We start from the raw sequence: 24,215 nt of genomic DNA, 5'->3' as shown, positions 1-24,215 counted from the left end.
TTCTAGAACAGGGGTCCCCAACGTGGCGTACTGGCTGGCGGATGAGCATCTGCCGAAATGCCGCCGACAAGCAGCGTCATCCAGAGGGGTCGCTGCCGAAATGCTGCAGATTTTTGGTGGCATTTTGGTGGTGATGCCTCTGGATGCTGCTGCTTGTCGGCGGCATTTCAGCAGCAACTCCTATTGACCTTGCCGCTTGTCGGCGGCATTTCAACGGATGCTCGTCCGCCACCACGGTCCTCTGTGGCTCGTCGTCTGGTGCCCACCAGACGAAAAAGGTTGGGGACCACTGATCTAGAACAAGCAGAGCAATTTGATTGCTTGGTGGTAGGAAAGCAGGGCTACCCAGAGGATTCAGGGGGCCTGGGGCAAAGCAGTTTCGGGGGCCCCTTACATAAAAAAATGTTGTAATACTATAGAATACTATATTTTCGTGGGGGCCCCACTTGCCTTCCCCCCCCCCCCCCAGGCGGCCCTGTAGGAAAGTTATAAACAACAATTTACACGATTATAATTAAGGGGCCAGATTCTGACCATTTTTACATAATGTGGATTAGTCCCTTACTACATAAATAGCCGCAATGATTTCAGATGGACTTCTTGTGGAATAAGGTACTACTCTGTGTGAGCAAGGATGGCAGAAGGGAAAGAATGGAGGAAGATACAGAGAGCTAAACTGCTTCCCTTGGAGATAAAATTGCATTCCTTCCTCGTAACTGGCACACACTGGACCTGGGATTATGAGCGCTTGTTTGAATTTTAAAACCCAGCTACAAATAACTAAAGTTCACTTTGTAGGACTAAAGTAAACCAATAAAGTGATCTCATTATCTTTCTTCAGTGTAATTATTTCAATTTAGAAAACAATTGTTATTACTAAGCATAATGGTGATGATAATAGTATTTTAAATTATACTAGCACAAATGTTTCCAACCAGTGTTAATTCTGTATCTGGCAAAAACAAAGTCACCCACGTACAAAAGCTTCTGTGGAGATTGGGATTAAAGCTTTACTTCTTTCCCTTTCATTTGTTTGGAACCAAATACAACTGATTTACAGATACTCAGTGACAAGGGGTTGGGGGATGAATATTTTAACACTTGCTCCTCTGTATGTGTGTGCACAAGTCCACATATAGAGGGTTGGATTTGAACATTTACCTTCCCCCCATCTCTGTCTCTCACTTTACAATCCGTAAACAGGGTGTAACAATACCTGACTCCCAGGCATGTTACTGCATGAGGCTTGATTAATTGTGAAAGGAAGGGTGATGTATAAATGCAAAGTACTGTCATGATGGGGTTTTAGATGTGGCACACCTTAGTACAAGTAGAGAACTGGATGCATACCTTCTACAACTTTACAGCATTGACCAGCTTTAAGTAGTTGGAACCAGGTCCCAGCTATCAATGGTCTCTAAAATCCTCCTTCCTGCCATGTGCCCTTTACCATTATAACTCTACATTTCTATACATCCTGCTCTGTGGAAGAAGTGCTGGCTCCACATCTCTGGAAGTATCTCTTTTCAGAAGAACAGTAATACGACCAGAAATGCTGATTCAATGCACCAAGGAGAGGCAGCTGAACGTTAATTTTGCTTGCTGAGACAGGGCCTCAAGTGTACAAGGTAATGTCCTCACAATTGCAGCCAGTCAATTTGCAAGAGAAGCTTGTCAGCTTCGATAAGCAGTATATATGTCAGTGGGTTATTAATGACATCCCCTTTCTGAACCTTCTTCCCGTTTGGGTGACGTGTTCTGAAACAAGAAGGTAGTTTTAAGGGACCCATTTATTACAGGAAAATCTCTTGGGTCATGCCTGGCTGTAACCAAAGGCCTCTATAAGCAGATTAGATACAATGCAAGCATAAACCTAAAATACCACTGTGTTTTGCAAAGAGTACAGCTATTCCACGAATATTTAGTAAACTAAATTTGGGTATTAAAAGACAGTGTTTCCATTACTGGAGATCCTGCTATCTCCCTTCCAGATTTCAATAGTACTAACCCAAAATAGCCTCCCTGCCAGACATGTTGGCTGTTTGGTTGTTTTAAAGCCTTTATTGTTACAGAAGAGACACATTGATACCCAGCTGAAAGAATTCATCTCTTGGTCTATGCCGGATTTCACCAGTTTCTTACTAGTTGTGTGTGGCCTCTCTGTGCATCCTGTATATCTGTAAGGAATCACAGTTCTTTTCCCCCTCCCTCTCTTTTGTTGTTGTTATGCAGAACTGTATGTTAGAGCTGGTCAAAAACACTTCAGCACAAATTCTTACCATCAAAAATGCCGTTTTGTTGAAACTGAAGTGTTTCACAGAAAGGGACTGGATTTGAGGAAAATGTCATTAAGGTTTTGAAACTGTGTAATTTTTTGTGAAAAGGAAGGCTTGTTTTCTCACCAGCCCTGCTATATGTTATTCAAGCCCAAAATAGAGAACAATAACTATGGTCCTAAGCCAACTCCACCTAAGTCCATAGGTACATTTCCACTGGATTAACTGAAAGATTCCCATTGACTTCAGTGGGCATTGGATCGGGATCTAAAATAAATGCTTTTGCACTTGTTCCTGCCATTTCATGTTTATGTATAAAATTTTTAGGGTCAGTTTGCAAAGAATTTTATACGTTTTCACACTGAAACTTGTAGGGATGCACTCTTGCAAAAGCCCGGTGCTGTATGTGTTCAAAGATTCACATGCATAGCTGGAGAGGCTGAAAATTGTGCCAGAACAGCTTTTTGTAATTATATTTTTAAAATCTGATTTAGAAATGTTTAAATGTTCTATTTGGGGAAAAAAAGTTCTGATATTTAACTATTTCCCATTCTTAGTGTTTAAGTTTAAAAAAATACATATGCTCTAAGAGGAATTTGGCTGCTATGGGGTACTTATCTTTGGAGGTTTTCACTGCTTTGTACAGGTTTCAGGTGTATGAAAGCTGGGCATATCTACTGATATTAAATACACGATGTGGGTTTTTGTCCATCTGCCCTTGAGTAACATTCGGGGCATGAGGCAGTTTTCCATTTCTATCAGGAGTAGATTAAGGCAGGATCTTTGGAACTGGGACTTCAGGTCAGAGGGTGCCCAATCAGAGCAATGACTGACTCAGGAAACAGTACAGCACACAGCTGATTGCGGCTGCCTGTGGGAAGAGACAGCTCTGCGTCACCTGGAAGAAAGATCAAGGACCCAGGAGTGGGGAAAAAAAAGAGTCTGACTGGAGGATACCAGAAAGAGAGGAAAAGTCAGTTTGGGGTTGGGGGGGACAACTTGTTTTGGGTGAGCCCAACATTTTAGCAGCTCTGGGCTCCACCTAGCCATAACTTCCCTTAATAAATTACAGTATTCTTGTTTTTTCCAAAACCCTATTATCCAAACCTCCCCTTATCTGAACCCCTTCCTTGTCCTGCAGCATGAGATGCATGAGATACATGCTGCAGAGCGCAGGTATCTAATGCTGGGGGACAAGGGACGGATTTGGATAATGCAGATGTTCAAGTAATTAATCAGAGACCCTGGGCCAGGACTGCAAGGAGGAGGACTAGACTCTGTGGCAGGGGATGCCACCCTGCTGCTGAATGGCTCCTGGGGCAGACCTCTGTCACAGGAAGGACTAAGTGGGGCCATGACAGCAGAGTTGCAGAAGGCTTCCTGGCTGCCATTGGGCTGGGGACACCCAATCCCTGCAGGTGCAAGGTGCAGAGAAGATTGCAGTCCTGGTGGGCAGAGCAGAAACCCCTGGTCAGGACTGTGAGGAAGAGGCAGAGGACAAGCCCCAGGCTGCAGGGGAGGCCATTCCACTGCTGAATGGCTTCTGCCCTCTCAATTATCCAAATTCCTGAGTATCTGAATAAAATCCATGTTCCCATTGCTATTTGGATAATTGGGAGTATACTGGATATTCCCAACTGGCTGGATGGTGCTTGGTAACATTATGTTGTTTGTGATCTTTTTTAAATAAGTTGTTTAGCAACTAATTCTACTGAGAATGAACATTTTTTGCAACCAAGCTGTCAAGTTAAGTGACAAAATATGTCTACCTGATTCTGCAGCCAGTTTGCACCCTCAGCAGAGAATGTTTGGCTTTATACCCTGTAACCTCTACCATGTAAACAGGGTATTATGGGATAGATACTGTGAGTGCTATTCCTGTCCGTAACCTGAGTGTTGAACTACTTGCCTGCAGTTTTGCTTCAGGCCACTGTTAATTGTTCAGTATTGATACAAAGAACGGAACTCTCTCATTTATCTAAAAAAACAGAAATCCTGCTTGTGTACTGGATGATTAACAGGCATGAATTGACCTACTGGGCACTCCAAAAAAAAAAAAAATGCTTCAAACTGGAGGCCCCTTAGGGGGAAGAGAGGGAAAGATATATGCATTCACTATGAATCTGCCTGCAACAGCAGAAAGAAACCAGGAGCTAAAGAAATGCTGCAATATTCCTTAAAGGAATTTACATGTTTTTCTTAAAGAAGAGTGAGAAAGGAAAAAGCACAGAATAACTCACCCCTTGGCAGTACATGTGCCATCCACTCTCCAGTTTGACATTCAGATGAACAGTAAAATTCTTTCTCTGGGATTTTCAATAATATATTGTTACTCAGCGGCAAGTGTGCACATGAGCAGTGTATCTGTCTTCTCTTTCAGAGCTGTTGGATAGGTAGTTATAGCATAGTGGTAGGAAGATGGGCTATTGGAACGGACATTACACTAAGATTTGTAAGACTTAGGTTCAACTCCCTGGTCACACACTGACTTCATATGTGATCTTGTGCAAGACACTTAGGCCCAGATCCTTAAAGGCATTTAGGGGCCTAACTCCCATTGATTTCAATAGGAGTTAGGTGCCTAAATCTTTTTGTGGTTGGGGGCCTTACTCTACCCCATGCTTCAATTCTCCAGCTGTAAAATGGGGATAATGACTCCCTACCTCTCACAGGTGTTGATTCTGAGGTGCTCATGTTAGGTGTTTCTTGTATATTAAGGTCCTGAAAATCTTTAAAGCACAGATAGATCTCCACCAATGGTAGACAGAGCTATTAAACCTGTATAATGCAGAATAGAGGGGCTGGGAGGTCTGACCAGGAGTAGGTCTTGCTATATCTTTTAAAAGGTGTAATTGTGCTCACCTGCAAGCACTTACCAGTGTGCGTGGGGGGGGGGGGGAGGTTGGACCATAGCCACACCCATTCTGGCCTGGTTAGTGTTAGGAGGTCACTATCTTTTGTGCTCCTGTGTGCAGACAGCTGAATTATGCCTAGTAGGCTTGGTGAAATGATGGGAGTTTCTTACACCTTCTCTCCTCTTTGGCACACCCACACAGGGCCATCTATAGATCAGCACTAAGATGGTGAGGCTTTCACTTTCAAAGATTTTAATGCTTTTATGCTATGTTTTGCTCTGAATGGAATTTTAGCTTGTTACAGTTTGATCGAACCCCAAATATTTTGTGGTATTAGAATTTAATATATATAAATAATAATGTTAATAATATAAATATTTATTGCAATAGTGTGTAGGGTGTGAATACAAGGTACCTAATGTCACACCCAGGTCTGACATAATGCAATTTAGTTCCCAGAGAATTTGATGATATTCAGATCATGCTTTCAACAGCTAGCACCATCCCATTATACCTTTGTACTTCCTGGAGTGTTACTCATTTCAGCTTGTTTCCTGTTTGTTGTCTTTTAAATACTCTGGGAATTAAATTGCATTATGTCAGACTTGGGTGTGACCCTAGGTAATCTTGTATTCACACCCTACACACTATTGCAATAAATATTTATACAAAATATGCCTTGTGAGGTATCATTTGACAAGTCACAACAGACTGGTCAATAATATCCTTGTGAAATGTATGTGACAATGCTGAGTGTGGATGGCCTCGATATTGGATTTTAAAGTCTGTATTTGAACAAAGTAGAAAACAGGTCTGTCCAGGAGTTGAATACAAACAAAGCATGGTTGATCAGCGATGGTGGGATTGCAATTTATGTATGTGGTAAACAGAAGGAAGGACAATTCCCAGTCATTTGGCATGGGGAATTGCTATAGGGACAGTTACATTGTAAAATTGCAGCAGGAACCGTCACATTGGAATACACCAGGGGACACCTTAATCAAGATGGAGTTGGTCTCCTGGAGGAGACTGCAGACTGAACCCCAGGGGATCAATTTGACCCTGGAAAGAAAGGCAGACTTTGAGGTATAAGGACACACACAAAGACTAAGTTATAATTCACCTGAGGAGACAAGGAAAGCCAGGATCTGGCTATGAGCTATCAGCCATTGCTCAAAAAGGAATATTGGTGAGGAAACTACCTTGAATGAAGACTGCAGCTTGCTAAATTAATTCTGTGCCCTTTAGAAAGTGTAATCTTTCTTTTGCTTGTTTGTAAACCTTTCTACCTTTACTCCTAGTACTTGGTATCACTTAAACCTATGGCTTTTTATATAGTAAACTTGTTTTACCTTTACTATAAACCAGTCCAGTGCTGTGACTGAAATAAGAGTGTCAAATACCAGCTACATTAATGAGCTGAAATGCATTGACTCTTTAAAGGAGCAACAAATGTAGTATTTTCTGTGAATCTGCAATGATGGGCTGTGTGTTGAAGAGAGACATCTCTGAGGAGCTCTGGGGCTGGAGTTCACTGACTTTTTTACCTGCTAGGCAAGATGAAGATTGGAAGAGTGTCGAGTTGGCTGGTGAGGAAGACAGATTGGGGGTGGGGGGAGCTGATACACACTCTACTCTCCAGCAAAACCCACTCCTGCTGAGGCAGAGAGAGAACACGATGGCTCAGAGCTCTGAGCATCCCCAGCAGTATTTTACAATGGTTCTGAATGTAGTTCTTTGGCTGCCAAATGTGTTAGCTTTAAGAATGTGAGTTATGTGAAAGAGCTGTGTGTGTGTGTCTGTGTGTGTGATTTATTCTACACTTCAATTCGCTCATATCTTTTTTGGAAATATTTTTGCTGAGTAATAGCACTGATTCCTTTTTACATTCTCTCAAACACAGCACATTCAAAACAAAACGAAGTGATATTTACCGATCCTCATTCTATTTAAGTAGCATTACATCATAACTAGATCTTTTCTTCTTAAAGTGAGTACAGTGAATTTCTCTGTGTTGTATTTCCCTTGGCTGTTAACCTTTTGCATTTTATACTCATGCCATTTGTGTCAGGCTCTCTTTGCACTCCAATTAAAGCTAGGATATTTTGTATGTGCATCAAGAAATGGAAATCATCTGGAGGAGAAAATGATCTAAGAGTGCTTTCAAAGAAAGGTCAAAGTGAAGGAAAAGTTAGCTGGGCAACAAAATTAAGTAGATGACGCAAATAATAATAGCAGAGCTGTGAAAATGTCCATATCGCACTGCAAAAGGTCACCTGCCCCAAGGGTGCATACAAAATCAGCAACAGTTCTGGGTTCTACTATTCATGAGTAGCAAAATGAAGTAGCCTAATATGAAGAGAGGAAGCTTTTAATATTGGGGGGCAGTGGACTTTTAGGATGAAATTTTCACCCTGAGTTTAACTAAGCTTCTGATTTTGCATCTGTAAATGATTGTGGGAGTAATTAAAATTATTTTAAATCTAAATAACTGATTTATAGTCACAGTCAGATGTTTAGACACCTATGGCATGTTAATCATGCCTGTAAACAACTGAAGGCTCAAATTTGCTATTACAATTGTTAGTACCTGAAATTTACCTCATGAGAATTATTGTTGCTGTGAAGCTTTGGCTACATCTGAACCAGAATCACAAACTAGGCTTTGGTAAAAATATGATCTAGAATACAAAAAGTGCCTAACTGACCTAGGAGCTTATTGGCCATATTTTTAAATATACGCATTTAACGATGCAGATAGGTGCTTAGTGGGATTTTCAGAAGTATCTAGGTGCTTAACTCCCATTGAAGCAAATAGGATTTCGATGTCTAGGTGCTTTTGAAAATCTCACTAAGAGCCTACCTGCATCTAAGTGCCTAAGTCACTTTTGAAAATGGACTTTGGAGCCTTAGTCACTTAAGCACTTCTGAAATTTTTACCCCTTGTCTACTTTTGTACTCAACCTGCAATGAAAAGGAGGGGCTCTGATTCTAATCCATCTCCCTGAAATACAAAGAAGTATTTAGTTCTGTTTTAGGGGGGTTCTCGCCTTTACAATATATTGGCTTTATAGTAAGAACAATGATAAGTGATATGCAATTAAAATGTTCCATATGGTGCAAAAGAAAGTGTACTATCAGTGTATACAACCCTCCTGTGCATGAGGAAATAATGGCTATATTTTGAATAAAGGCAGCATCAAAGGACAGTATGTACTCTATAATGAGATTCTGCAACATCCTTAACAGTCTTTAGGAACCAAGTATAGTAAGATGTACAAAAATATCATCACTACATGGGTGATTCTAGTAGGATTTAACCTTATTAGAAATCTGGTTAGGTCAATATTAAGAATGTAGAGTCTTTTTTTATGCAATAGTCTGACCATTTATTATAAGGACTTAAAAACTTGCTGAAAGCTTTGAGCTAATACTGTAGGAGTTATTTTGATGCTAATTCTAAGTCCTCTCTACTGATAGGATGCAGGAGACCTGCAGCAACTGTTGCTATGAGACCAGCCAGATACTATGACTCAGGCACAGAGAGCACTTAAGGTACCTTGATTGGGTGACAAATTGGATTTATACTCTGGAGTTACAGTACTTTCCCGCTGGGGTCTCTCGGTCTCCAAGGCATTTAATCTGTCAGGAGTTCAATAGCTCTCATTTTAGCTCTACTACTATTCACAGAGCTGCAGGATAAGGGCACTGTCTGTTCTTTATTTAGGTGCCACTGAATGAATTTGAAACAGTGCAGAGGACTGCTACAGGGAGGAGAAAGGAAAAACATGAACATTCTTGACCTGATTCGATGGCTTTAAAAATAGCATTTAAAAAAATTGCTGGGGAGGCTAGGTTTTTTCTTTCTCTTCCCAAAGGCTCAAAGCGGAGTTAGATGCCCCACTCCTACTGAAAGTCTGTGAGCCTTTGAAAAAATCTCCTCCTAGTATATCAGAGCAACAGGATTCCTTGGGGCCTTAACAATAGGACAGCAGCTCACAGCGTGCTGTGTGTCTTCTGCTTGGTCCTGAGCCTATCCTTCCCTGTGTGTGTGTGTGTGTGTGTGTGTAATATTTGACAATCACGTTGTCAGTGGAATACATTGATGGTGCATTTTAACTGGGTCTTACAACCAGCTAGGCACCTATACCCTTGTCACCACAACAAAGCATTCCACTGATGTACCCAAAAAATGATTCTCCTTGAGAAAAGTGTTTCACGGAAGGAATCAGTCTAATTATGGGACACAAGCTGGCACAGCAGTGCTGCCTATCAACAAACAAATATCACTTGTACCAATAAGACAGGAAGTAGGGAGGAGGTCGATGGGAGATAATCTTGATGACAATTTAGCCAAAGGAGTGTGCCGGGGAGGAGAGCTGAGGAAGAGGACTCTTCAGATGAAGATGCCGTTAAATTAAAATAAAGTAGGAAGAAGCCTCAGCAAGACTTCAGGGACGCGGCAACTTTGTGGATCTAAAGAAACAGCTCTTCATCTTTGCTATAGTCCTCACTGAACAAATGTTGGTACTCCTAGCCACAGAGGAGCTACAACATGTGTACAGTACAAACCCCACAGCATTCAAGAAGTACTGAATGCGGCTAACAATCCTGAAGAACATGCCTGTGATCAAATAGGGCCGCCATGTCTGAATCTGCTTATGTCGCTTTAAAAATAGCTATATGTGGTAGAGAGCCAAGCTGTGAGATTTGTAGAAACTGGTAAAATGAGGTAGCAAAAGGGTGAAGGAAGGACTCTGCGGGAGGGTTCTGAGGATTACATTTAGGACGCGCTTAACACTATGGGTTATGAGTGAGAGCATGACAGGAGATAATCACAGGGCACAAATGATTACATGACTTAGATGTGGAATGCTTTGCAAGGGGTCAGGTTTTGAAGGCTACATGTTCTCTAGCTAAAATTAAGAACTTATTAGTTATCTTAATTTTAAGTGTGCATTATCTGACTTACTGTTAGCATCTCTGAGCAAAATCCACATGCTGGTGCTTGCCTCTGTAGAGAACAGTACGAATGGTGAATGTGGAGTCAGGAAAACAAATCCTTTAGGGGTATTGTATAGATATGTAGGAATAATAACTTTCAAACCCACATGCTATACTTCTGATTGTTGCAGAAGCCCTTCAAATATATTAAAGACTGTATTGCACCCTTGGAATTAAATAAAACACTGCAAATTATTAGCCTTAGCTGATACTTCATTTTACCTGTAACAATGGAGAGTGGGACCTCTCCTTTCCTTCATGCTTTTAAGAATGAACCATTTTAATGACTACAGAGGGCCACCACAAATTTGTGCTGTACCTGAGGATGCTTTGTTGCAGCTTGTTGGTCCGTTCCTGGTCTTCCCTATTGTCCTTTTGCATTTTTTCTTGCTCTTTTGGAGTGAGAGCACTCAGACCATCCAAGAGCCATTTCTCCCGAAGGGCCTTTTTCTAATTTCAGAAAAGATAAAGACAAGTGTGTTTAAAAAATGCTAATCAGTAACTTTCCCTATCTGCTTCCTAGACTGTAAGCTCCATAGTCTTTGAGGCAGGGACTATGTCTTTGTATGTGTTTGTACAGCACCAATGAGACCTGATGGGAGCATCTGGACTCCCATAATAGAAATATAAATAAACACGAGTAAACTGTTGTTGTTTAGTGATTGGTTTAACAATAGAGTAATTAACAGCAAAATATTTTCATTATCAATCATTCTGCCTTTACAGATGGGTTGAATTAACAGGTGAGCAGACCACATGTCACTAAGGCTTGGTCCACACTGGTGCAGGGGATCGATGTAGGAAACGCAACTTCAGCTACGAGAATAGCGTAGCTGAAGTCAACATTTCCTAGATCGAACTAAGTTTACTTACTGCGGGTCCACGCGGTGCAGGCAAGCTCCCCCGTCGACAGCGCTTCCTCGTCTCGGTGAGCAGGAGTTCCGCAGTCGACGGGGGAGCACTTCTGGGATCGATTTATCGTGTCCAGATGAGACGCGATAAATCGATCCCAGAAGATCGAACTCTACCCGCCGAATCAGGCGGGTAGTGTGGAGCTAGCCTTACTAGCTGTGATGGTTAACATTTGTAAACTGACCCAGTGTTTGAAATTTTTTGTTTTACTCTGTGCTGCATTAAAGCATAGGTACTATGGGCTCATGCCTCGGGCCCCAGCTCCTGAAGTTCTGCGGTTACATCTGTGTATATATATATATCTTTTTATTTTTAAATGACTGTTTCCAGCCAGGATGGTTATAAAGAAAACCTTGAAACAGTCAACAAAGTGATGACTGCCTGAGTCTGCAGACAGCCTGAAACAATAGCTCTGAGCACTGTCCCTTGCTCACTTGGAGATTGAATGTGGTACAAGAGTGGGGCTGCAGAGGTGGAACCATGGTGTAGGGGAATGGCTTGTATCAGCATGCCTAGAGCCCCAGGTTGCCTTGCCTTTTTCTCATTGTGTCAGTCTTCTGCTCTGTGTGCAAAATTCCCGTTGCAAGGGTTATTTAGAGGAGCTCCTGAAAATACCAGAAGAATTGTTGCCTGCTGAGCTTTCCCAGTGCAGGACTGGAAGGACTGAATTATTAATGCAGATCCTAGGATAAGACATGTGGGACTCTTGAATACAAGCAGGATAAGCCTATCTGAGTTATTACACAGACCTAAGGGGGGGCTGTTGGATTCCTGAATTTAGAAGAGGAAGTCTGCCTGAATTAGGTTTGCCCTTCTTTTGGGTGCTGAGGGGCTAGAGAGTTTGGACTCTGTATGAGAACTAATACATAAGTCCCAGAAAGCAGGAATCCAAGCCTTGAGTACTCTGGTGAAGAAGTAAATCACTGCAAGACAGAAAAAGGGTAGTAGGCTGTGAAGGGGCATGCTTGAGGATGGTGCTCCATCATAGCCTCCTGAAGGTAAGTAGGAGGTATTAAACCCCTCAAAGACAAAACCACAGCAGTACAGATGGAGCCCTCCCAGTCCTTTTGGAATGAAGTGGCACTCATGGCTGGTTAACGAGTGGAACCGTGCGTTAGTAGTAGGTGTTTGGACTTTTGCACTTGTAATGTTAATGAGCATTACTTAATTAAAACATGAGTCTGTCTTTCATCTGTGGTTTAGATTCTTTTGAGCTGGTGAATTGATCACACAGAAGGTGCTCTGAGTCACTTATTCATTTATGTATTTGTCAATTGCATGAAGTGGCTGCTGATCCACTTTTCACGGGATTATAAAGCACACTCCGTTATTACTCCCGTTGTTTTAGAACTTGCTTTGGATCAGATGGCTATAGTGTCTCCTATGCCACAGTTGTGCTTGATCAGGAACCGGACCTGCTCTGGTCTCAACACAGCTTAGAGCAGCTGCTGGGCTCCTCTAAATTGCACCATTGGTGTAGGGTTGTTAGAGATCTGTTTCAGCATGCCCCTTCCTACCCTGATGCGTTCCTGTGCTGGGAAGACGGGGGGAGTGGGGAGAGAGGGGAAGGATGTGTCGGGTACAGGGCCAGATCTGTCATGTTTCTGCCAGCAGGGAGCTCCCTTCCAACAGCTGAATTCTCTGTGGGCTGCTTGTGAAAGCTATGGAGCAGTGCAAAGCCCCATAACTGTGTGTAGAGAATCTTGCCCAGACTTTGTAAATGAAAGACATCTAGAATGAAATGTGTAGGTATTCATCACTAAAATCTAAAATAAATAAGAGGAAATGTGTTAATTTCTCAAAGTGCTTCTGAGAAGCTACACGTGTATTTTTACCCATATATACATTTTCTGTCACTGAGTAGATTCACTTTCAAATAGAAATAGGATTGAGCTGTGAGAAGTTGATTAGGCTCTGAAACTTTCCCCAAGACAAATTCAATGTGCCTGCACTTGGAAGGGCTGGAAGAGTAGCCCTGAGGAAGACAACCAGGAGTAGCCTTTCCCTCCGTAGGAACTGCACTCCCTGGTATCTTTCCAACCTGCTGCTGATGGATGGAGATGTGGCAGAGGAAGGATGGTCCTATGGTTAGGACTTGGGAAACATGAATTAAGTTCCTGCTCTGCCACATACCTCTTGTGTGACCTTGGGCAAGTCACTTAGCCTCTCTGTGATTTAGTTCCCTATCTGAAAAATGGAGAGAACAGCTTTTCCCTACCTCACAGTGGTGTTATGAGGAGAAATACAAAGATTGTGAAGTGCTCAGATAGTATGGGCCATAGATGGATAATGCCTCTTGCCTTGCAGGACAATATTGAAATTCCTAGTGAAAACAACTAGGAAGAGATATTAACATAAAATTCAGTCAAAATGCCAGTTTAACATAATATTTCAGCCTAAGATTGGAGGCCACCCCTGGGATGTTGGTGGGTACTGAAGCCCTTGGCTGACCCCTAGTCTGTTCACCCATTGCTGTGTTCTGCGAACAATCTTTAACTTGACAAATGATTCCTTCATTTTGGCAGCACAGCATCAGCTTCCTAATGAAACTGTTTGAATGGGAAGTGACTTTGTTTAGTTCACCACTAAGCCATCACAAGAAGCTAGTTCTGTGCTTGTACAAAGTGGAGAGGCATGAAACCTTTTTTTTTTTTTTTGACTGGGCTGATTCTGAAAATCTTTCCAGTCACATTGCACTAGATGTAGGGTTATTGATTGAGGGCAGTTGAAGACAGAGGGTATATTGGGGCAGAGTGCAATCAAAAGACCTGTTTCAAACTTGTTCCATGTAAGCATCTGACAAAGGTGGATGTTGACTGCTAACACACACCTGGATTCCTCACTCCCTTCCATGGAAGTACCCACAAGAGGGGAAATCTGGATAGAAGATCTGTGAAATTTTTCTTGCAGTATTTTCCTGAGATGGTTCCTTTGTGAAGTACAAGGACAGGGTGTCAAGTATCAGGGGGTAGCCGTGTTAGTTTGTATCTACAAAAACAAGGAGGAGTCTGGTGGCACCTTAAAGACTAACAGATTTATTTGGGCATAAGCTTTTGTGGGTAAAACCCTCACTTCTTCAGATGCAAGGACAGGGTTTATCCCTCCCCACTGCAGAATGGCCAGCTCTTTTTGCCTCCATAAGCTGTGGATCTGCCTGTGGAATCTGAAGCCCTGTGTCTCCAAACTAGCTCTGGGGCCTCCTGGTCCTTTTTTCAACTCCAAGGTAGTACAACTCCATCACAGTGGTGCTGCCAATCACCCCTGGGACCCTACCTTTAAGAAGGGAGGCCAGTGCAGAGGGGGGAAAAAATGTTACTAGAGCTGGGTGGATTTCTTTACATTGAATATTAAATTTGTTAAAGAGGCAGTGTTGGAGTGACCGAAACTTTATGAATTTGGGTGGAATTCGTCAAATCTTTCAGCCGACCTCCCTCCGAATCCTCCCCTTATTTTTGGTTGAAACTGTTGATTTCAGCATGTTCAAAACAAACCATTTCAGTGAAAAATGTTACTCTTGAATTGCCATTCAAAATTTTGTTTCACCCCCAAACAATTTTTGAATATTTGGTTTGGTGAGGGGAAAAACTGAAAAACCTCAGTTTGGTTTAAAGAAACCAATTTTGGGGTTTTTTGGTGGGGGAGGGTTAAATTTAGCCACTGGCCCAAAAAAACCTCCAATAATTTGTTCAGCTCTAAATATGAATGCAGCCTCCACTGGGCTTGCATTTGATAAGTTTGATTAACAGAACATTTTTTTTTAATCAAGGGGGTAGCGACTTAAAACAAGCGAGAAGACAGCGTATATCTGAAGACAAGCACAATCCTCTTACTGTAACTGTATCACCAAGCCCTGTCAACGAATGTATCTTGGTCTCGGCATGATCAGATGTGTGATTGTGACCAGAAAGGAGATGGCTGGGATTATGCCAGAATATTTGGCACTCAAAGAGTGTCTTCCCCTTGTCAAATCGGGACAATTCCTACAATAATCTAGTCTGATTAGGAACCAAGGTATCTTTTATTTAAATGTTTATGAAAGGTAGGGCTTTCAGGGTAATGACTTTCCAGGTATTGCTCTGTTTTGAATTGACCTGGCACTGCTTTTGGGGAAAGGAGATTATAATTGCCAAATATGACATAAGATCTGATCCTGTAGTTCTCAGACATGCATATTGCCTATTGGAGTCAATGGAAGTTTTTTGTACAAGGACTACAGGGATAATCCCCATCCATATAAGCACAATAATATAAAAAATAAGCACAGTGGGTAAATTTCCTATTATAGCTTTTTTGCACATTTTATTTCATTAGTCGCACTTTCATGAATGGCTTCCGTGCTGTATAACTTGGAAATGTTTGTTGTATAAAGGGAGAAGCTCTGGCTAGAGAAGAATCCTGCATGGCTCCACTGAAACCAGTATAATTCATTGAGGTATAGCAATAACAGCTGCCTTTAGGCATGCAGAAACTTTCTGCAGAGCCATCTTGCTCTTCCTTCATTACAAAGAATGAAAGTGGTACATTCACAGAACGGTACAAAGTTATGCATGCTACAGTATGTTTGTACCTCTGATATCATGTTAACGTCTGTACATTGTATAGAAGAAAAGGATGCGAATACAATATGATGTGATAGCATTCCAGCCATTCTGAGAGTGTTATCATTGCCCTGTGTGGTTCATATTCCATCATGCTGGTGGTACTGACAATAGATGACACTGCTGTGAACAAACTCCTGAGCATGATCTGAGGGGGGTGTAGCTGGTCAGAGATCATAGAACAAGTCTAGAGTAATGTAGCAGGATGTCATTATTTTGTCCCCTGCATAGGTGTTCCCGAGTCTTATGTAAATTTTGTGGCTGGTCATCAGGTGCATATTCTATTTTCACAATGTGCAAAATGCAAACCCACACACTATATCTAGGAAAAGGTCTGAGTTTTTCATATTTTAACGGCTTTCAAAAATAGGGTTACATACCATTCTCACAGGATAAACTGCTGGGATGGTAACACATATGACCTCCATGAGATAGCACTTGGAGAGACATTGAAGGGGGTGGGGATAAACAGATTCACCAGGTAAAATGAAAGGATCCATAAAATCTGCTGGAAAGTCTACCCAGATGGCATGCATCTGATGAAGTAGGCTTTAGCCCACGAAATCTTATGCTCAAATAAATTTGTTAGTCTCTAAGGTGCCACAAATACTCCTCATTCTTTTTCCAGAACTATATGAGTCCCATCCTCCCTGCACATCACCTCCAGCAGCACAACTGTGGTCCCTATACCTTTCCCCATCCTCTAAATAGGAATGATTGTAGGTGCAGAGGGGAGTTACTGCTGGCTGCACCAGTAATCACTCCCATGCAGATTTAATGTATGCTCTGTACAGGGGAGGCATGCTACCCTTAGCCCAGGGACACATCTTTTCCTGACCCACAGAGCCCTAATCTAACTGATCTGGAGTGAGACTGCTGTAAGGGGGCTAATCCATGAAAGCCTCATTCAGGTTGGGGGCTTACCTGCCCTGTTTTGTTTCCCTCTACCACATACTGGAGAGGAGCAAGTAGCCCATAGTTGTGGGATGGAGAAAAGTGATGCAATGCAAAGCAATTTAGTGAAAGGGACAAATCTGGAAAGCCAGAATGCTGAACTAGATCTAGGGTGATAGTGGATGGCAAATGAGACATCAGTTTGCTGTGTAATATGCAAGCAAAACAGGCCAACATAATCTTGGTTTGTATATTGTTGTGTGCTAATACAACCAGTCATGGAACAGGGGATGGTAATACCTTTCCATATGGCTTTGCTGTGGCCAGGGCCGACGAAAGTGGGGGGAAGCCAGTACAAATTACTGGGGCCCGGCGGCCTGGAAGGGGGCCTGGCTTCCCCTCCCTCTTGTCGGCCCTGTTTAGCCGGTCTGCCCTTGCTGGGGGGCCCAAAAATTTTTTTTCACTGAGGCCCGAACCCGCTCTTGGCGGCCCTGGCTGTGGCCACACATGGGGATATTAAATTCTATTCTGAGGCTTGGTCTACACTAACCCCCCAAATCGAACTAAGGTACGCAACTTCAGCTACGTGAATAACGTAGCTGAAGTTCGAAGTACCTTAGTTCGATCTTACCTCGGTCCACACGCGGCAGGCAGGCTCCCCCGTCGACTCCGCGGTACTCCTCTCGCCGAGCTGGAGTACCGCAGTCAACGGCGAGCACTTCCGGGTTCGACTTATCGCATCCAGACAAGACGCGATAAGTCGAACCCAGAAGTTCGATTGCCAGCCGCCGAACTAGCGGCTGGGTATAGACGTACCCTGACACTTCATTACCAGAAAGACACTGACAAATTAGAGGTAGTTCAGAGAAGAGCAAGCAAAGTTATTTGGGGAACAGAGGGATTGATTAATGGGGAAAAGATATATAATTAGCTCTTTTAGTAACTTAGCTGAAACTACTAAAGTGGGATAGGATAGCCAACAATATCTGAAGAATGTAAACACTAATGAAAGAGAATAATATACTTAGGCTGGTACCAGAGAGTGCACACAGGAATCATAGGACAAACTTAGGAAAGGAAAAATCCAGTCTGAGTATCAGGAACAACTTTGTTCCATTGTATGGGTCACTGAAAGATAGACTGGACAAAGTACTGATAATTGTGCAATAGAGAACAAATCCAAATGAATTAAATATCCTGCATTAGCAGAGAGATGGACTAGAAGTAACATTTTCAAAAGTGAAAGTCAATGGGCCTTAGATGCCTAAGTCACTTTGGTGCACCATGTGCAACTTTCAAACACATCTAGTTTGAAAGTTAGACTATGCCTTGTGATTGCGACATATGTGCCTGTCTTTCTGTGCACCATGATCAACGTAAAGTGGCTTCTACATGGTTTCTAATGCAGTGACCAAGGAACATGCACAGGTAATATTGGAGTAGGAAATTACTGCTCACAAACTAAAGAGCCCTTAAAGTCATTCTCTTCTCTTCCCCTCCCACCCTCCCACTCCTCAAACCGTGTGAGTGTGTGTGTATCCATACCCATATGCAATTGGGTTTTGAAAAAAATATCTCTGAAGGCACACACTCAGTTAGTGTGAGCCACTGTGACTGATATATAGCAGCTGAAGATCTTGTCTTTAATATGCACCTGTGCAGGGCAGTGTGTGCACTTGTACGATTTAACATAAATAATTATAGGTCATTGTTCCTGCAACATAGGGATTGTTTTTGTGTATTTAAAATAGATACCAGGAACAAGGAGAAAGAATCTCCATAGTCACTATGTGCCCCAGTTCCGCATGGTATCTTAACTTCTGCTAAAACTGAGGCAATTTCATGTCCTTGAAAGGCGGCGGGGGGGCTGCCCTACAGCATGCCCTAGCATTAATAAGAACAAAAAGGATGCTTGAGTTTGTTCATATAGGGATAGAAAATAAATAGTATTGAATATACTACAATGATGCTTCTTAAATAGTGGCACACTCTTGTTTGGAGAACTGTATTCTGTTTTGGGAAGCATGTGGAAAGATGTATTTGAGTTTCAATAGCCCAGAGAAGGGCAAATAAGATATATGGAGATACTGCTAGGCTTAAATATGATGGGAGGCTGAAAAAAAGCATTATCACAAAAGAAGAGCTAGAGGGGACTTAAAATGGGAGTGGGCATCACTGTCCGCCAGTGACATTGGGCCCCATTTGCCATGCTGCAGTGACTGCAAGATCATGTGGCCTCCCCTTACTTTGGTATATAGGAAGATATTTCACTTACTGCAAGTGCTTGGGGGCAGCAAGAGACAAATCTTTTAAATCCACAATTTGAGTCAAGGTAGGGCCTAGATCAGTGGTGGGCAACCTGCGGGCCGCACGTGGCCCATCGGGGTAAGCTGATTGAGTGGTGCAAGACGTTTTGTGGATGTTGACCGTCTGCAGGCATGGCCCCCCGCAGCTCCCAGGGGCCACGATTTGCCATTCCCGGCCAATGGGAGCTGCGGGAAGTGGCGTGGCCACTTCCCGCAGCTCCCATTGGCCGGGAACGGCAAACCATGGCCACTGGGAGCTGCAGGCGGCCGTGTCTGTGGACAGTTGATGTAAACCAACTGTCTTGCGGCCCGCCAGCGAATTCCCCGGATAGGCCGCAGGTTGCCTACCACTGGTCTAGAGGTACCAGTCAAGAACAGAGCCCTGTGGTGCCATCAATATTTGAAGTGTATAAGAATAGGGTATTATCCCCTTGAAATTTCTACTTCATTTGTGTATGTGCTAAAACAGGGACAAGCAAATGATATGCCTGTAATCTGTTAGTTGCAGGTTTTATAGAGTAGGGTGTTTCTTTTCCCACATACAGCACTGCACAACTAGACAGGTTCATTGCAGTTTTTCCTGCCTTCCTCTAAAGCAGCAGGACCCAGAACTGAAGGATGTAATGATCTAGCGTGACAAACTCAGCTTCCTATGTTCTTGTGTGGGTGAAAGAGGAAGATGAACGGGGCCAGGCTACATGTGCTTAATTTGAAAATGATTCAGTTTTAGATACACTTCTGTGTCGTGGGAGAGGCAATTCTGTGTAACTTGTTCAGGAAAGCAAGCCAAACCACTGGTCTTGAAATCAATACCCCTTTGCTGGATCCCTCCATCCAGACATGCAATTAATATGGGTCAAGATATGCTTAGGATCTTTGATAGCAGAATACCAGTTCTGCATACTTTCAAGAAGCAAGCCTTATGTCTTATTTAAATTACTTGAAATGCCAAACTGCCCTAGACAGAAGGGAAGCCTGAGAAAATAGTCATCCCATTTTTTAAATAATATGATTGAAGAGGTGGATCATCTGATTCATTAGTTGTGACACTGACAGACCAGCCAACCTGTGTATGACCAATAACAATGTAACAGAAGGCATTACAGTGGTAATCAAGACAATCTACTTGTATGTGAATTTCAAAGAGCTGTACTAGACTAGCAATCGTCAACACTCATTCATTTGTAGTAATAGAAATCAAGAGTAGAGGCTAAGTGTATTGGTCTGTGTTTATATCTTGTTAGAAGTTTAACAATGTAACCGGATTATCTTGTAGGTGCTAATTCCCTTTCATGTCTTATTTGCCTTAATTATGAATGTGACTGTGTCCAGTTAACCCTCAGATCAAAGATATAAGATACTGCAAGAAACTAATATATTATCCACATGGTCTTTGGTTTAAATATCTCTGTTATAATGCATGACTGGTTAAATGCCTTATGTGAATGAATGTAAGTAGTTTACCAGTGTATGCATAGGAAATAGAAGATTAGCTTCGAAGCGAAGACCTGCATTGCATATTCTTCCTCGGGAGAAGGCCCTGCTGTGACAATTTCTGTGAGGAGGCTTGTCAGCTTGCTAGAAGAACTATAAAGGAAGCCCTGGGCCTGATCCTTTTCATCTCTAGTTTGCTTAAACTTTGAACAGAGAAAGTATAAGTTGTAAGACAGACATCTTCCAAATAATGATTTGGAATAACCTGGAAGATGCGTGGAAAGACTGGGACAGACTCTACATCTGGACTGCCTATTGGACTATACATTTTTAAATTAATTCCAGAAAGACTTTTACAAATCAGCAGCCACACCATCTCTGCTATGAAACTGACCTAAGGACTTTACACACATTTGTATGTATATTGATCTTTTTAACCATTTGCAACTCTTTTTTTCACCCTTTTATTATTAAAATCTTAGCTTTAGCTATTAAGGATTGGCTGTAAGTGTGATTATTGGGTAAGAGCTGAGACTCATATTGACCTGGGGATAAGTGTCCGGTCCTTTGGAATTGGTGAACCTCACCTATGGTGAATCAGGTTTTCAATAACCCCTCACTATATTAGACTTGGCTGTCTAGATGGGAGTCAAGGGCTGGAATGCTTAAAAGGGACTGTATTTGGTTTCTTGTTAACCAATGTGGTATTAGAGAAGCTGTTTTGTTACTGGCTTGGTGAATCTAATTACAGGATAAACCCCCAGTTTGAGGCATTGTTTGCCCTAATCCTTGGAGTCAGCCCTCAGTGAAGCATTCTCAGTGTGGCCCATCCAGGCTGTCCGGTCACATCAGTGTTTTGAATACCATACTGATGTGAACTTGCCAAGTCTGACATCAGTGCGAAATTTGCAGATGCTTCTCCTGTATGCTTCCCACACAGGGTCACAACATTATTTCACTAAGGAGATGCATTAAATAAATTGATAGATGTTTTGCCAGATAAAAATAATCTGCTACTTGATGATTTTATCAAGAAGCTGCTATTTGCCATTTGGTTGCATCTGGTGATTATATTGCATTTTGTGCTGAAATTATAAAGTGAACACACTCAGTTTGACATGCGAAGTCCAGTTTTAAGCTGGGAATTATTTCTGGTTGTGATCTCACTTTAAGCTACAAAAATTATCAAACAACATTAGCCCCTTTATGTGAAGCTTTTGCACGATGCCTATTAAAGTCAATTGGAGTCATTCTGGTAAAACTCAAAATAGTTCTGCAAATGTAACAGTAAACGCATGACTTAAACCCACAAATGGAAGGACGCTTAGATTGAAGGCTGAAGCAACACTTAATTATAGCAGTCTTGCCTAATGTTAATAGCAGGGCTAGGACTTTCTTTGTGTTTATTTGACTTTTATAGATATTTTAAAATGTTGAATAACTTGAGCTGCTGATATTGACAAAATAATACCTTCAAATGCTGGTATTTTAATTTTTCTTCTTCTACTTTAAGACGCTTCTGTGTAATTTCTTCTTGAAGCTTTCTCTTGTCCTGGAAATTAAAAAAACCCACACATTAATTTTTAAAGTGACATGTCACTGCTTTGGTGCTTTAACTTGGACCCCTGGGGGGAATTCTTAAGTGATGTAGCACCACCTTCCTTCCTATTTACAGCGCAGAGGTAAAGGAAAAAGGTTATGCCTGGGGTGTCCCTACACCCAGGCAATACCCATCTGCTGGGATGGCCCCTTGGAGCCACAGATAGCTGCCATAATATAAAATAACCTTGTGGTTGCTCTACCTGTCACCAAGAGACTACTGATTTGGTGCCCAGTGGCATAGGTGCTGGAACTAAGTTGACCCCCTGGCTTGAAGTGGTTTCCATCATATACAGTTTGGTTCAATGACTCTCAGCACCCCTACTATAAAAATTGTTCCAGTGCCACTTTCAGTGGCGTCCAGAATCTGGGGAGAACATACAATGGTGATAGATGACTTGATCCAAATCCCTTTGAAGTAGGAAGAAAGACTCCCATTGACTTCAATGGGCATTGAATCAAGCACAGAGTAACTTGTACCATTACAAGCACCCCTAATGGGCCACTCTACTGCCAATCATTGCTTTCACAATGTATTGCTATTAGATATAACAACTTTGGCACCTATACATTTACATTAATGTGTGATAGGGCAGTAACTAACTCATTTCTCACCTGCTGTTCTATACTATGATGCACCATAGTAAGAACTGATGTAATGACTAGAGGTTATAAAAGACTGCATATAGGGATCTCTGACAGGGGTGTATGTGCCTCCCATGTGACTTTGGAAAAGGCTATGCCCCTCTACTAGGCAAAAAGTTGGATGTTTGGTTCTCAGACTACCTGAGCTGCCAAATGTGGTGGGAAGAGCTGTCAAGATGAGCCTGGCCTAGCTGCTAGGAGGAGGAACTGACAGCTGAGGAGGAAGACAAGAAAAAGGAAGTGGCATCTCCCAAAGGATTGCTCAGTCTCTTTTTGGAAAGGAGAGGAGCTGGTCTTTACTCCACTGTCTTGCCGGGGAAGTGCCTGATCCAAGCAAGAAAAGGAGTAAATAGGGGAATAGAAGCCTTCCTTGGTGCAAGGCGATCCTGTTTATATTTTGATCATTTATGAACATTTTGGACTTAGGGCAGCCTCTCCCCACCCCTTTGTTCGTAAATGATCAAAATATAAACAGGATCGTCATTACAGTTAGGGGCCACGACTAAGGCAGCTGCCCTGCTGTGATGGTTTATTTTCCCCCTCATGATTGAGATGGAACGTGTGTGGTTGACTGATGTTGGACCTGCCTTAATGGACATGTAGCCCCAAGCCCCAGGGGTTGCTAGTGTCCTGTCAGAGAAGCCCTTCACTTGCTATTGAAAGTCAGCCACTTCTGGTGTGAAGGCTGACAACTGTGTGACTGTTGGTAGGAACAGTACCTGTCTGGGGGACAGCAAGTGATAAACATCTAACCAATTGGAAGTACATGGGGAGGCATGTAGCTTGGCAGAGTATGATTGCCCTCATGTTAGACTGTAGTAAGTGAATTAGCATTGACACACTTTCTCTTCTGAAAAGTGTCAAATTACAAGCGGGCATAACTTCTGTTTTCCATCTCTCTGAAAGGTGCTACTGACCCATCTCTGCAATACAAGATACAACTTTTAAAGGTGAGTTTAGATTTGGAATATAGCTTGACATAGTCCCTATAATACTTATCCATCAAAGATTCTTTGTTCTTCTGTAACTCATTTAACCTAACAATCAACGGATTTAAGATATTAGTGTGTGATGTTTGTCAGCAGCATCTATTATAAAATTTGCTTTGTCTAAGATCTGCTATCATAGATTTCTTACTGTTCCACTTATCCTGATTTCAAGAACATGCCATCTCTGAACTTCACGGCTTTCTTTAATACAGAACTTTCCTAATATCATTTTATAAGTGTTCTTGAATTAATCCAATCGTTAGATGAACAGGTCATGAAGTCAGCCTGTATTTACAGAATAGGATACAGAAAGCGCCTCAGTTATTAGGAAAGTTACTTATCACAGTCCTGAAATCCCACAACATAACCCTCTCAACAAAAATAAAACTTTATAATTCTTTTGTTCTCACATCTCTACTCTACAGCTGTGAGACCTGGACACCATACAAGTGGCATATCAAACAGCCAGAGGCCTTCCATATGCAGTCTCTGCGCGCCATTATGGGGATCCGCTAGCAGGACAAAATTACCAACTTAGAGGTTCTCCAAAAGTCAAATGCCATAAGCATTGAGGCCATGCTGATAAAGCTCAACTACACTGGGTTGGACATGTCATTAAGATGCCTGAATATAGATTCCCCAGAAAAATTTTCTGTGGAGAATTGGCACAAGGACATTGAAATCAAGGCCGCCCCAGAAAGCG

At 42.2% G+C, this 24,215-nt stretch overlaps 1 protein-coding gene and 1 long non-coding RNA gene across 4 annotated transcripts in view; one reads left to right on the top strand and one right to left on the bottom strand.

Annotated features, from left to right (window-relative positions):
• PALMD (palmdelphin) overlaps window positions 1-24,215 on the bottom strand; it is a 70,823-nt gene that overhangs the window by 10,056 nt on the left and 36,552 nt on the right. For all 3 annotated transcript variants that reach the window (XM_008170619.4, XM_042840625.2, XM_065554280.1), the window contains 2 exons: window positions 21,751-21,831; window positions 10,455-10,585 (listed from right to left, as the gene is read on the bottom strand). In XM_008170619.4, coding sequence (XP_008168841.2) covers window positions 10,455-10,585; window positions 21,751-21,831 — 212 coding nt within the window. The remainder of the gene's footprint in view (window positions 1-10,454; window positions 10,586-21,750; window positions 21,832-24,215) is intronic.
• LOC135973026 (uncharacterized) lies at window positions 5,223-24,075 on the top strand. The gene is made up of 3 exons (XR_010589709.1): window positions 5,223-5,359; window positions 23,430-23,473; window positions 23,938-24,075. It is a non-coding gene; the product is annotated as an uncharacterized LOC135973026 (long non-coding RNA).

Source organism: Chrysemys picta, chromosome 8, assembly GCF_011386835.1.
Source record: "Chrysemys picta bellii isolate R12L10 chromosome 8, ASM1138683v2, whole genome shotgun sequence".
NCBI classification, from domain to species: Eukaryota; Metazoa; Chordata; order Testudines; family Emydidae; genus Chrysemys; species Chrysemys picta.
This window is presented reverse-complemented; position numbering and strand designations above follow the sequence as displayed.